General features: G+C 42.7%; 1 protein-coding gene across 2 annotated transcripts in view; it reads left to right on the top strand.

Annotated features, from left to right (window-relative positions):
* Nucleotides 1-14,877, top strand: part of galnt17 (polypeptide N-acetylgalactosaminyltransferase 17) — a 416,397-nt gene extending 401,520 nt beyond the window's left edge. For both annotated transcript variants that reach the window (XM_072589562.1, XM_072589561.1), the window contains 2 exons: nt 10,147-10,314; nt 14,023-14,877. In XM_072589562.1, the coding sequence (XP_072445663.1) occupies nt 10,147-10,314; nt 14,023-14,166 (312 nt within the window). In that variant the 3' untranslated portion in view covers nt 14,167-14,877. The remainder of the gene's footprint in view (nt 1-10,146; nt 10,315-14,022) is intronic.
* The last annotated feature ends 490 nt before the right edge of the window (nt 14,878-15,367 follow it).

Genomic DNA, 15,367 nt, shown 5'->3' with positions numbered 1-15,367 from the left:
AGGAAGAAGGTAAGGGGAAAGGAAAGACGAGATGCTGTGAACTCCAAATTACTTAAAATCGGTATTGTTTCATATGAGTTTGAGTCCTGTCGATGTCAAATTATAATTCTTTCAGGTGGCAACTCACACAAGTCATTTTCATCAGAGCTTAAACACAGATTACCTGTGAAGATGTAGTCTTTGTAAACTGGGAATTGGCTAACCTCCCAGACAGGATACAGATTGATTTTCAGGAATCAGATCCTTGAGAAATTTGGGACCAGGACAGAAATTTAGCTAAACTTGAAGATGCTTACTATTCAGACTGAAAAGCGACAGGCACGGTTGTATGGGACCAGTTTAGTTTGAGAAACTTGGTCAGCATGAACGAATTGGTCTGAATGGTGCCATATGACTCAATGACTCTATAAAGATGATTCAAACAAACCAGGTTAAAAATCACACAACACCAGATTATAATCCAACAGGGTTTATTTGGAAGCACTAGCTTTCAAAGCGCCGCTCCTTCATCAAGTGGTTGCGGATACTCCACAATCACCTGATGAAGGAGCAGGGCTCTGAAAGCTAGTGCTTCCAAATAAATCTATTGGACTATAACCTGGTGTTGTGTGATTTTTAACTTTGTACACCCCAGTCCAACACTGGCATCTCCAAATCAAACAAGCCAGCAATTTCTGTTATGTTCCTGGTGTTCTGAGTTGAAACATTCAGCTCAAGAGGTGGATTTTGATGTTCCCTTAGAGAAATCACTTTGTTTTGCAGCCGGTAATTGTGGAGGATTGTGCACAAAGTCAAGCGATAATGGGTTTTGATGGTTTCCTTTGTTCAGAACCTGCTGAGGTAGACATCTTGTCTTTGTGTTCATACAGCTGGAATCTTCACACAATGCAGGATTATCATATTCCAAGAGGTAATGAGTTTATATTTTTCTTGGACAGTGCCAAAAAGATGCAAATTGCTCATTCTCTGTTCAATAACAGTCATTTTAAAATCCAGCAAATGTCCATTATAAATATAAACAAGATAATATAGTTTCACATAATAATAAAAAATAAGATCTCCCGCTGGGCATGAAATTCCTCCAAACATCAGAGAAAGAAATGAACTCTATTTCATTTTTCTAAATATGTTAAAGGGAAAGAGATACACATTCATTCTCTCACTCACTGTCAGTGGTGGCTCGCACACTTATTTGATGCAATCTCATGTCAGGTTCCCTGATAAGCGATGTTTCTGTGGATTGTGTAGGGTTTTATGGAGATCGATGGCTCTATTCTGTTTATTAGGAAACTGAGCTTAGGTTGCAGATCAAAACTTTGGAGGGTCCTATGTTTAATTTAGAGGTGGGTACACCCTGAATTGTGCTGGTGGCCTTTGTTCGGATGGTCAAAGCTCAGAAGAGTATAATTTCCTTTTCCTGGGGTTTTGGGGAGTGGTTGGTTGGAAAGGTGCCTCCTATCAACCCAGCAACTCAGACCTCCAGAAGGCAGAACAGGAACACCTATTCAAGGGACTTAAATGAAACGGGTACCCCAAGAGCACTATTCTCTGATACTTACACAACAAACCTAAAGAAGAAAACACTACATGACCAGACACGACAGTGACCATATCATACATCAAGGACATATCAGAAATGACTACCCAACTACTCATACCCCTGGGAATCTAAGTGGCCCATAAACCAGTAAACACCTTTCACCAGCTCCTCACAAAGGTTAACGACCCGACACCCATATCCAACAGGACAAACGTTACGTACAAGATATCCTGCAAAGACTGTGAAAAGCTCTACATAGGACAAACAAGAAGAAAACTGACCATACAAGTGCACAAACATTAACTCACCACTGCCAGACATGGCCAGTACTTGCTCAATTCCAACTACACAGGCAACAAAGGATAAGAATTCAGTTGGGACAATATAACCATCCTAGCACAGGCTAAACAGACACACCCGGAAGCATTCTTTGAAGCCTGGCACTGCAACAGGAACTCAATCAATAAACACATTGAACTGGACCCCGTATACAAACCACTCAGTTACAGAACCAGAATTATCAAAAAAAAACACATAAATTCCAAGTGGGATAGACCACCAACACGTTATCGAAGACACACTGATGATGTTACCTAGCAAGGCAGAAAAACACACCAGCTCGGCGAACGAATCTACAACCTCATGCCTCCTCATGCCCACGATGTTGTGCCGAACATTTGTCCGAGCTTATCCATGTACCTATCCAATTGCTGCTTAAAGGTCACCAATGATTCTGACTCTGCCACTCCCACAGGCAGCACATTCCATACCCCCACCACTCTCTGGGTAAAGAATCTACCCCGAAACCACCCCATACCTTCCTCTCTTCACCTTAAATTTATGTTCCCTTGGAACACTCTGTTGTACCCGGGAAAAAAGTCTCTGACTGTCTACTCTATCTATTCCCCTGATCATCTTATAAACCTCTATCAAGTCACCCCTCATCCTTTGCTGTTCCAATGAGAAAAGGCCTAACACTCTCAACCTATCCTCATACGACCTATTCTCCATTCCAGGATACATCCTGGTAAACCTCCTCTGTACCCTCTCCAAAGCTTCCACATCTTTCCTAAAGTGAGGCAACCAGAACTGCACACAGTACTCCAAATATACTCCAAATGTGGCCTTACCAAGGTCCTGTACAGCTGCAACATCATCTCATGACTCTTGATTTCAATCCCTCTGCTAATGAACGCTGATAGACCATAGGCCTTCTTACAAGCTCTATCCACCTGAGTGGCAACTTTCAAAGAGCTATGAACATAGACCCCAAGATCCCTCTGCTCCTCTGTTATGGACCCCAAGATCCCTCTGTTATAGAACAACAGGTTTATTTGAAATCACAAGCTTTCAGAGCACTGCTCTTTCATCACTTGATGAAGGGGCTATGTTCAGAATGTTTGTGATTTCAAACAAATCAGTTGGACTATAACCTGGTGTCGTGCGGCGTCTGACATTGGCAACACCAACAGACAATGAATTAACACAATTCACAATTCTTTCCCATTGCTTTGTCTGCTGTTTTGATACTAACTTGCATTGTGTGAACAACCAGGCAATATCATTGAAGCAGCTGTGATCAATTGCAATTGTTAGTTTTACGTCTAACTGTAAATCAGTCACAGAGTTGTAAAGCTGTAGAGTTTGGAAACATACCCTTCAGTCTAAATCATCAATGCCGACCAGATATCCTAAACTAATCTAATTCCATTTTCCAGCACTTGACCCATATCCCTCTAAACCCTTCCTATTTATATACCCACCTAGATGCCTCTTAATTTTGTAATTGTACCAGCCTTCACCACTTCCTCTGGCAGTTCAATCCACACACGCACAACCTTCTGCTTGAAAACAGTTGCCCTTTAGGTCCTTTTTAAATCTTGCCCCTCTCACCCTAAACCTATGCCCTTTAGACTTCCTTATCCCAGAGAAAGGAGCTTGCCTATTTAGCCTATCCATGCCCCTCATGATTTTATAAACCGCTATAAGTTCACCCCTCAGCCTCCGACGCTCCAGGGAAAACAGCTAGGTTCAAATCCTCTAACCCTGGCAACATCTTGTAAATCTTTTCTGAACCCTTTCAAGTTTCTCAACATCTTTCCTAAAGCAGGGAGACCAGAATTGCACATAATATTCCAATAATGGACGAACCAATGTCCTGTCCAGCCGCAACATGACCTCCCAACTCCTGTACTCAATACTCTGACCAATAAAGGAAAGCATACCAAATGCCTTCTTCACTATCCTATCCACCAATGATGTCACTTTCAAGGGGCTACGAACCAGCACTCCAAGGTGTCTTTCTTCATCAACACACAGCACCTCCCCAACACCCCCCAGGACACACAGTCGCTGGAAGACTTCATAAAATTACTGGATTAGTACCAGTTTATTCCTCAGTCATTTTCTTATAACACAATTATTCCAAAGGCTGCTTATGGGCCTCGCTACATGGAGGAGAGAGCTGGTCCAGCTATTCAAGATGATCGCATCAGCACAGTAGGCCCATCCACTCCAGGCCAGCTGCATTTTCCTTGCATCTTTTTTCTTCTTATTCTTCTTTCCTTCATCTTCCTGACATTGTGGGGAGGCCAGAGCAGTGTGGGCATTGCCCGGAGTGGGGATCCTGGCTTTGGAGGCCCGATGTCTGGCATATTGGAAATGGCGGTGAGGCGTTGGCTGCAGTGGTAGCACACCAGGGTCTTCTGGCTGCATTAGGTCTGGAGCAGGGACCTTGCAGAGACCTTGCATAAGCACTGATGCTGTGTTTGCGACCCCAGGCAATGAAGATGAATGCAATTTAAGTACTTTCTTTTATTCGGTAGTACCTCAAAATGATGCTGGAATGTAGCAACAGAACACTTTTGACTGTTTCTCCCTAGATATATGTGATAATAAATCATTCATTTACTCATTCATTATGATAGAACATCATATGACATTCCTTAACACTAATTTAACTTGTAAGTGATTATACCATCATTGTAAAAGGTACATGTAAATTAATTAATTTTTTTTCAATTCAGGGCAGGCTCAATTAAGTCTGATTTATTTGTCCCACACAGAAAATTCTATTAAGAATTTAAAGAAAAAGCGTACACCTATATTGTGTCTTTCACAACGAGATTGCCCGAAATATGACACAGCCAAATGTAATCTTGTAAGAGATCATTCTCTGCAGGTCAAACTGCAATCCATCCAGTTTTGGTTCCCCTACCTAGTGCAGTGAGTTAGGAAAAGGACCAAAGGAAAGCTATGAGAATGATTCCTGGCTAGAGCTTCACTAGGTTCAAGAAATGTTGGTCTGTCCACATTAAAGTAGCATAGACTTCAAGCTAATCTGATTGAGGTGTATACAATAGGTACCTTGATGGATTGTTTCAGTTGTAGAATAACTTTTAACACAGGAGAGAACTTAGCATATAGGATTGTAAAGGATATAGGGTGGTAAGTTCAGCTCTGGGCAATGGCTGCTTTTCTGTAATGTTGTGGAGGAGCCGGTGTTGGACTGGGGTGAACAGACTTAAAAAATCACACAACACCAGGTCATAGTCCAACAGGTTTATTTGGAAGCACTAGCTTTCAGAGCGCCACTTCTTCATCAACCACCTGATGAATGAGCAGCGCTCTGAAAGCTAGTGCTTCCAAATAAACCTGTTGGACTATAACCTGGTGGTGTGTGATTTTTAACTCTGCTTTCCTGTAGCTCAGTTAAAGATGTGTATTCCAGGATTAAAAATCACACACCACCAGGTTATAGTCCAACAGGTTTAATTTGAAGCACACTAGCCTTCGGAGCGACGCCTGACAATGACCTGATGAAGGAGCGTCGCTCCGAAAGTTAGTGTGCTTCAAATTAAACCTGTTGGACTATATCCTGGTGTTGTGTAATTTTTAACTTTGTACAACCCAGTCCAACACCGGCATCTCCAAATCATGTATTCCAGGAGCAATGAAGATGATTTATTTTGAGGGGTCTGCTACTTCATGCTGCAGCTGATGCTCAAGCAGTAGTCCATTCGGTCGCTAGACTGAACCTTAATTCTATGAGAATGATTATTTGAAAATATATATGCCAGAAGGAATATGGGGAAAACTGAATTGTAGTTCTGTAGCATATTCATTCCATTTGTTCTTGTACATGAAGAATACTACAGAGGTGCAAATTGTTGCTATGAAGATGTTCATGGTGGAACATTCTAATTGTTAGATTGATTGGTAGTGGATGCACAGTTAGTAATTCACCACAGCCAATCTTCCTTTGGTAAAATGGGAGGTCAATCAACGATGCACCCTTCTGCACCAAACTTAAATTTTACCTTTCTAGCATTCATCAGAATGCCTTGTGTACCTTTAACACTATAACTCCAGATCAATATATGCTTCTTCAACAGTACAGTCTGATGAATGCATCTCCATCTTTCACAAATATTTAGCAATTTTATTTAATTATTTATTTAGTCCTGAAAACAAAGTAGAGTGAACTTCTGTAGTATTTGCTTCGGACATCTTGAAAAGATCATCACAATCTGAAAAGTCAATCGTACGGGTACTTACTTGTCTCAACAAGATGTGCATTTGTAGTCTCAAGTGTTCCTTATTTACCGGTGCTTCCCAAATTATTTCCCCACTGTAACCCAACTTTGAGGCTTGAAGATTGTCATGACCTCTTGGTGAAACTTGGGAGAACACGTAGGGTGATGGGTGAGTGTCGAGGAAGAGGCCTGAGAGAGTAAGCAGAGATGAAGCTTGTCAGTTCAGAAGTCCCAGAGCAACCATTACTGCCAAGGAGCATGTGATCTCAAAATTTCAGCTTGCGACCCCACTTGAAGCCTTGACCAGCGCCCATCCCCTCTACTTTGTGAAGCACTTTGTGAGGTAAAGTCAAGGCTGTATCAGCATGAAGCTTTGGAGAGAGCTTAGCAGCGTGTTAAATGCTCCGTTGCTGCCCTCTAATGCCCAATCACACACACTACAGAGATTGACTGATAAATGCAAGGAAGTCATTGTGGGTGTATATTCATAAAAGATTAATTGGATGTAGCATATGCTGTTTTACGGCGAAATGGATTCTTTTGTCTGTCTGTAGCCTGGATTTTTAATCTATGAGTTAAAATTAAAATGTGACGGATGAGGACTGAGCAAAATATCCTTGTCAGCAAAAGCGAGAGAAAGAGAAGAGTACACCTTTTGAGATGTTTCAGTAGTAAATTGTCCAGGGGAGGGGTTTGCTACTTGAAATTTGAAATATTTTGTCCTATGGTAACTCACCCTGTTTTCACAGAGAAATACTTTTTTGCTGTTTAAGATGTTATTTCTGTTCAATTCAGCTGGGACAGTGTGTGAATAGCTGACGGTCTGGGAGCTCCCAGAGTGAACACTGAAGGATACTTGAGAGCAGACTTTGATTCTCAGTCATTTCTGCTACATTTGAAAAAAATGCAGGGCCCTCTGCAATTGATATCTCAATGGTTAGCAACTTTCATCTTCCAGATTAAATTCAGCAGTTCCCAGCAGAACAAAGCAGTAGTCAGAGTATTTTTGAATTTTGCAGCTGGAAGGCAGTGTTTTAAAGGTCCAAAGTATCTTAGCCAGATAAAGCAAGTAAGAAGTCTTTAGTTTCAGGGGCATTGTTTAGAAAGGAAGTGAGATATTTTTATGTACACCAAGGAAATAAATCAGTCCACTGTTTTAGCTGTTCACTTATCTCATAAGTAACAGCTTTTTAAACTTTATATTGGAAGAGCATTTATCAATTCCATTCAGCGTGCATACTGCTCTGTGCCAATCTGAGTTCCATTTGGCTTTATGTCTCAACTGAAAGGTAGCAGCAACCTGCAGAATCAGAGCAAGCATCTAATGAAACTGGCTGACTGCACCTTGGCAACTTCAGAACTTTGAGCAGTGAGCAAAGCCAAGAGGCAAGAACCCAGGCTGACTGCAGCATTCAGTAATAGAAAGCATTTTATTTGTTGAACAATTTCCAATGGCTCCTTTAAGGATGGCTGATACAACCGTTCAGGACCTGCTGCAACTACATGGAGCTTGTGAGAAGTAAGCTCCATCCATTTGTATTAGAGTCTTGTTTTGAGGATCCTACAACCAGAATAGGATCTATCTATCTGCTTTAATGGGGCTCATTTCAGACAAACAATAACATGGCAGCACTTGGGCCTGGGGAATATAGGCAGCAATTGGTTTAAACTCAGTGTTCAATTCCTGTCCATCTGCTTTTCGTGTGGAAATGGATAGTGGTGCTCAATCCCATTGGTGTATTTCAGCATGGGTAAGCTAGTTGGGTCAATGATGTTTATCATCTTGTAGCATTGTAATCTTATGAACCAGAAGCAAACAGTAGAGATGAAAAGAGAATTTCATTGATCTCAATCCTCTTTTCTTTCCACCCTCCTGTACTTATTGACTGCCTGCTCAGACATTACTGCACAGGCAGAGGACTATCTCCTGTACCTTAGCTGTGGCTATTATTCACACATAAAATCTTGACAGTGAATAGCAGAAAACAATTCAACGGTAAGCTTTCACAGCCGTCCCTGAGTCATATGTTAACCAACATGACCAATTCCAGCAGGGGTCATTGGAAAGCAAGAAGGGAGAGAATAGGGCCTTTCAAAGATCAGCAAGGCGGCCTTTGTGTGGAGCCGCAGGAAATGAGGAGATACTAAATGTGTATTTTACATCAGTGTTTACTGTGGAAAAGGACATGGAAGATATAGAATGTAAGGAAATAGATGATGACATCTTGAAAAATGTCCATATTAAAGAGGAGGAAGTGCTGGATGTCTTGAAACATATAAAAGTGGATAAATCCCCTGGACCTGATCAGGTGTAGCCTAGAAGCCTGGAGGAAGCTAGAGAAGTAATTGCTGGGCCCCTTGCTGAGATATTTGTATCGTCGATAGTCACAGGTGAGGTGCCGGAAGACTGGAGGTTGGCTAACGTGGTGCTACTGTTTAAGAAAGGTGGTAAGGATAAGGCAGGGAACTATAGACCAGTGAGCCTGACGTCAGTGGTGGGCAAGTTGTTGGAGCGAATCCTGAGGGACAGGATGTACATGTATTTGGAAAGGCAAGGACTGATTAGGGATAGTCAACATGGTTTTGTGCATGGGAAACCATGTTTGAGTTTTTTGAAGAAGTAACAAAGAGGATTGATAAGGGCAGAGAGGTGGACATGATCTATATGGACTTCATTAAGGCGTTCGACAAGGTTCCCCATGGGAGACTGATTAGCAAGGTTAGGTCTCATGGAATACAGGGAGAACTAGCCATTTGGATACAGAACTGGCTCAAAGGTAGAAGACAGAGGGTGGTGGTGGAGGGTTGTTTTTCAATCTGGAGATCTGTGACCAGTGGAGTGCCACAAGGAGCAGTGCTGTGTCCACTACATTTCGTCATTTATCTAAACAATTTGGATGTGAGCACAAAAGGTATAGTTAGTAAGTTTGCAGATGACACCAAAATTGGAGGTGCAGTGGACAGTGAAGAAAGTTACCTCAGATTACAATGGGATCTTGATCAGATGGGCCAATGGGCTGAGGAGTGGCAGATAGAGTTTAATTTAGATAAATGTGAGATGCTGCATTTTGGGAAAGCAAATCTTAGCAGGACTTATACACTTAATGGTAAGGTCCTAGGGAGTGTTGCTGAACAAAGAGACCTTGGAATGCAGGTTCATAGCGCCTTGAAAGTGGAGTCGCAGTTAGATAGGATAGTGAAGAAGACTTGTGGTATGCCTTACTGTATTGGTCATAGTATTGAGTACAGGAGATAGGAGGTCATGTTACGGCTGTACAGGAGATTGGTTAGCCCACTTTTGGAATAATGCATGCAATTCTGGTCTCCGATGTTGTGAAACTTGAAAGGGTTCAGAAAAGATTTACAAGGATGTTGCCAGGGTTGGAGGATTTGAGCTACAGGGAGAAGTTGAATAGTCTGGGGCTGTTTTCCTTGGAGTTTTGGAGGCTGAGGGGTGACTTTATAGATGTTTATAAAATTATGAATGGCATGGATAGGATAAAATGACAAAGTATTTTCCCTGGGGTGGGGGAGTCCAGAACTAGAGGGCATAGGTTTAGGGTGAGAAGGGAAAGATATAAAAGAGACCTAAGGGGCAACCTTTTCACACAGAGGGTGGTACGTGTATGGAAGTGGTGGAGGCTGGTACAATTATAACATTTAAAAGGCATCAGGATGGGTTTGGAGGGATATGGACCAGGTGCTGACAGGTGGGACTAGATTGGGTTTGGATATCTGGTCAGCATGGATGGGTTGGACTGAAGGGTCTATTTCTGTGCTGTACATCTCTATGACTCTAAGTAATTAGAACATGACTCTCCTTGTACCAGGAGCAAAAATTGAAGGCAATGACAGTGTTGCTGTTTGCTGGCTTCACTGAGTTCAGTTTACCTGACAAATCTTGCTGTAATTTAGTTCAGCAAAACATAAAATTATCTCATTAAAGCACTGGAGGATTTTGGATATTAGTTATCTATTCAAAATGAAAAGTATGTTGCTAATAAGCGACAGCAGTTTTGCAGCTTCCTGTTCCTACTGAAATTCATTGTTGTTATGTGCTTCTTTGTTCAGCTGGTGAGGTATACTACAGATAGATATCTGTACCTTGGGTCTCTGGGATCTACTGTCCTACTGCCAGATACACGTTGCCTAGTGGACAACAAGAAAAGTCGATTTCCTCAGCTCCTTGATTGCGAAAAAGTGAAAAACGTTTACCAGAAGTCCTGGCGTTTTGTACAGGTTAGTGATCCCCGGCATTAGGATTTTCTCCCTCAAATGCTGAAATATTGCCAAAGTATAAATCTCAGAATGAGTTTCTTTCAAAAATGGAGCTTTATTACACAGGCTAATGTTGAGGCATCCAAATCAGAGGTACCTACATCTGGACCTGTATCTGAGATGGTGCACCAGAAAATAATGACCTTAATTCCACAATCATCAGTCCACACCTGGACAGTATACTAGTGATTTTCTGAAATTATATGCTCTCAGAAAGCAGAAGGATGTGGGTAGGGTGTTCAGGGATGTTGACAAGAACGTGTGTGGGAAAGACATAAGACATAGAACATAGAACAGTACAGCACAGAACAGGCCCTTCAGCCCACGACGTTGTACCAACCATTGATCCTCATGTATGCAACCTCAAATTTCTGTGACCATGTGCATATCCAGCAGTCTCTTAAATGTCCCCAATGACCTTGTTTTCACAACTGCTGCTGACAACACATTGCATGCTCTCACAACTCTCTATGTAAAGAACCCGCCACTGACATCCCCTCTATACTTTCCTCCAACCAGCTTAAAACTATGACCCCTCGTGTTAGTCATTTCTGCCCTGGGAAATAGATTCTGGCTATCGACTCTATCTATGCCTCTCATTATCTTGTATACCTCAAGTAGATCACCTCTCCTCCTCCTTTTCTCCAATGAAAAAAGTCCGAGCTCAGTCAACCTCTCTTCATAAGATAAGCCCTCCAGTCCAGGCAGCATCCTGGTAAACCTCCACTGAACCCTCTCCAAAGCATCCACATCTTTCCTATAATAGGGTGATCAGAACTGGACACAGTATTCCAAGTGCGGTCTAACCAAAGTTTTATAGAGCCGCAACAAGATCTCACGACTCTTAAACTCAATCCCCCTGTTAATGAAAGTCAAAACACCATATGCTTTCTTAACAACCCTGTCCACTTGGGTGGCCATTTTAAGGGATCTATGTACCTGCACACCAAGATCCCTCTGTTCCTCCACACTGCCAAGAATGCTATCCTTAATCCTGTACTCAGCTTTCAAATTCGACATTCCAAAATGCATCACCTCACATTTATCCAGGTTGAACTCCATCTGCCACCTCTCAGCCTATCTTTGCATCCTGTCAATGTCCCACTGCTGCCTACAACAGCCTTCTATACTGTGAACGGCACCTCCAACCTTTGTGTTGTCTGCAAACTTGCTGACCCATCCTTCAATCCCCTCATCCAAGTCATTAATAAAAATTACAAACAATAGAGGCCCAAGGACAGAGCCCTGTGGAACACCACTCACCACAGACAGAATATTTTCCTTCTAATACCACTCACTGCCTTCTGTTGGCCAGTCAATTCTGTATCCAGACAGCTACGTTCCCCTGTATCCCATTCCTCCTGACCTTCTGAATGAGCCTATCATGGGGAACCTTATCAAATGCCATATACACCACATCCACAGCTCGACCCTCTTCAACATTTCTAGTCACATCCTCAAAGAACATGATAAGGTTTGTGAGGCATGACCTGCCCCTCACAAAGCTGTGTTGACTGCATTTAATCAAGCCATGCTCTTCCAGATGGTCATACATCCTATCATTCAGAATCCTTCCTAACACCTTGCAGACGACAGACATCTTGCGAAAGTCGCTTCATGAGAGATTTTGCTCAGTGGCCCCACTATTCAAAGCTTTTTAAACATGGGCAAGTTAAGAATAATTTATTTCAGGGACACCCTCTTTAAAGCTCTGTCTTGGATTTTTCATCTCATAAGACAAGTAAAGGAAGCATAATTAGAGTGAGGGAAAATCTTAACAGTTTCTCAAAAGCCAGTGAGTACAGTTCCTATTTACAACAGTTTCTCTTTGTTGGAAAATCCTCTCACCCCATGATTCAACCTATTGAACTTTTGCTGAACTGCTTGAATTGCAAGTATATCCTCCCATAGATCTGGTGATCAAAATTGCAGACAGTGATGTAGGTGTAGTCTCACTAAAGACCTGTGCTATCATTGAAAACCTTCCTTACTCCTGAACTCCAGCCCCTTGCACTGCTCAGTGTGGTTGCCTGCTAACTTTTTGTATTCTTGTTACAAGCTAATTCTCTCTGAACTTCAACATTTTATAAAATCCAAATTTTTAAAAAAAGTTTTCTAATTATAATACGAAAGAGAAAATCTTCACATATCCAAATATTATAATCAAACTGTCACCTTGTTGCCTTCTCACTTAGCCTGCCTATATTTTTTCTCCAGACCCTCTTTATCCTTCTCTCAGCTCAAATTTCCACTTGTGTTGGATCATTACAGAATCACAGAAGTTATAGCACTGAAGGAGGCCAGTCAGCTCCCCCATCATGCCTCAGCTAGTTTGTTAAATGCCCTCCACCGCATCTCTTCCACTTCCCGCTCCTCCGCCCTTGAGCCCCACTCCTCCAACCGCCACCAGGCCAGAACCCCACTGGTCCACACCTACCACCCACCAACCTCCATGTCCAGCGTATCATCCGCCGTCATTTCCGCCACCTCCAAACGGACCCCACCACCAGGGACATATTTCCCTCCCCTCCCCTATCAGCATTCCAAAAAGACCACTCCCTCCGTGACTCCCTCGTCAGGTCCACGCCCCCCACCAACCCAACCTCCACTCCCGGCACCTTCCCCTGCAACTGCAAGAAATGCAAAACTTGCGCCCACACCTCCCCTCTTACCTCCCTCCAAGGCCCCAAGGGACACTTCCATATCCGCCACAAATTCACCTGCACCTCCACACACATCATCTATTGCATCCGCTGCACCCGATGTGGCCTCCTCTATATTGGGGAGACAGGCCGCGTACTTGCGGAATGTTTCAGAGAACACCTCTGGGACACCCGGAACAACCAACCCAACCACCCCGTAGCACAACACTTCAACTCCCCCTCCCACTCCACCAAGGACATGCAGGTCCTTAGACTCCTCCATTGCCAGACCATGGCAACATGACGGTTGGAGAGCCCTCCAACCACAAGGGATGAACTCAGATTTCTCCAGTTTCCTCATTTCCCCTCCCCCCACCTTGTCTCAGTCAAATCCCTCGAACTCAGCACCGCCTTCCTAACCTGCAATCTTCTTCCTGACTTCTCCACCCCCACCCCACTCTTGCCTATCACCCTCACCTTGACCTCCCTCCACCTATCGCATTCCCAACGCCCCTCCCACAAGTCCCTCCTCCCTACCTTTTATCTTAGCCTGCTGGACACACTTTCCTCATTCCTGAAGAAGGGCTGATGCCCGAAATGTCGGTTCTCCTGTTCCTTGGATGCTGCCTGACCTGCTGCGCTTTTCCAGCAACACATCTTCAGCTCTGATCTCCAGCATCTGCAGTCCTCACTTGCTCCTCCATCATTACCTAATGTCAATCTCGTACATTTTGCTCATACCTATTACAATATTTCTATGCAAATAATTATCCAACACCCTCATGAATTAGCAAATATAAATACATTTCTACGTAAATCTTTGTAGCTGAGGTCTAGGTGCTGATCCTTGTCACCCTAATCACAGGCAGTGACCCGAGACAGGAATCAAACCCAGGTCGCTGGCACTGTGAGGCATCACTGAGCTTCCGTGCTACTCACAAATGGGGTCAGTTGAGTTAATGTCATGAATAAAAAGGAATTTATTTCAATTTTCATTATTAAATAAGTTTGTCTTATGTCTCTTCAGAATGGATCAATCCTTAATCTGGAAACTGGCCGTTGTTTGGAGGTGGAGAATAGCAAAAAAACTGACTTTGGAATGGAGCTGGTTTTACAACAATGTTCAGGACAAAAATGGACAATTAAAAATGTCTTAAAACAAGCGATCTAGCCATTGACTGGGATGATTCAAAGGAAGCTGGAATTCTTTGTACTGCAATAGCCTAGAAACTTTAAAACACTGTTGTTATAGATTTTGACAAGTTTCAAGTCTCCAACATCATTCGGGTGATTGACACAAATCCAAACTGGATTATGTCTTCAGGCCAGGATTTAATTTTATTTTTATTTTTATTTTGGGATTTAAGAAAACAAATACCATTTTATTGAATGTTTTAATGTTATCAGATGAAAAGAGTCTGTTGAAAAATATCTGTGCAATAAATTAAAATATTATCTGTGTTTGAAATTTGTATAGTACACACTGTAAAGTACCTTTGTTAAGACTAACCATTGATACATGAGGCTAAATGAAATACGCACTGCTATTTTTTTTAGACAATCATGTATCAATATGTTTCATTTTATTGTGGTTCTGTTCGCCGAGCTGGGTATTTGTGTTGCAGACATTTCGTCCCCTGTCTAGGTGACATCCTCAGTGCTTGGGAGCCTCCTGTGAAGCGCTTTGGTGATGTTTCCTCCGGCATTTATAGTGATTTGTACCTGCCGCTTCTGGTTGTCAGTTCCAGCTACCCGCTGCAGTGGCCGGGATATTGGGTCCAGGTCGATGTGCTTATTGATTGAATCTGTGGATGAGTGCCATGCCTTTAGGAATTCCCTGGCTGTTCTCTGTTTGTATACCGGCCACTGCAACAGACAGCTGGAACTGACAACCGGAAGCGGCAGATTCAAACCACTACAAATGCCGGAGGAAAGATCACAGAAGCGCTTCACAGGAGGCTCCCAAGCACTGAAAATGTCACCTAGACAGGGGACGAAATGTCTGCAACACAAATTCCCAGCTCGGCAACAGAACCACAACAACGAGCACCCGAGCTACAAATCTTCTCACAAACTTTGAATGTTTCATTTTAGATTTCATGTTGATATACAGCCTTTGAAGATTGTATGATCTTAGCTTGGGCAGTTATCCCAATGTGTATGAATCCATAAGCGCTAAATTGCCTTCACATTTGAAACTGGTTTGTCATCAAGTACGAGTATAACATTCATCAACAAGAAATGCCACAAGGTGTATAAGAATGGAATGGAACTATTGCACTGATGGATTCTAGAGTGATCTGCAGTTGGGGTTACAGCACTTTGCTGAATCACTGCAGAGCTTGAGAGTTCTGCGGTGTTCCTTGCTGTGG

This window comes from Chiloscyllium punctatum, chromosome 19 (genome assembly GCF_047496795.1).
Source record: "Chiloscyllium punctatum isolate Juve2018m chromosome 19, sChiPun1.3, whole genome shotgun sequence".
In the NCBI taxonomy this organism is placed as follows: Eukaryota; Metazoa; Chordata; class Chondrichthyes; order Orectolobiformes; family Hemiscylliidae; genus Chiloscyllium; species Chiloscyllium punctatum.
Note: the sequence above shows the minus strand (reverse complement) of the source record. Positions and strands in the feature narration are given on the sequence as shown.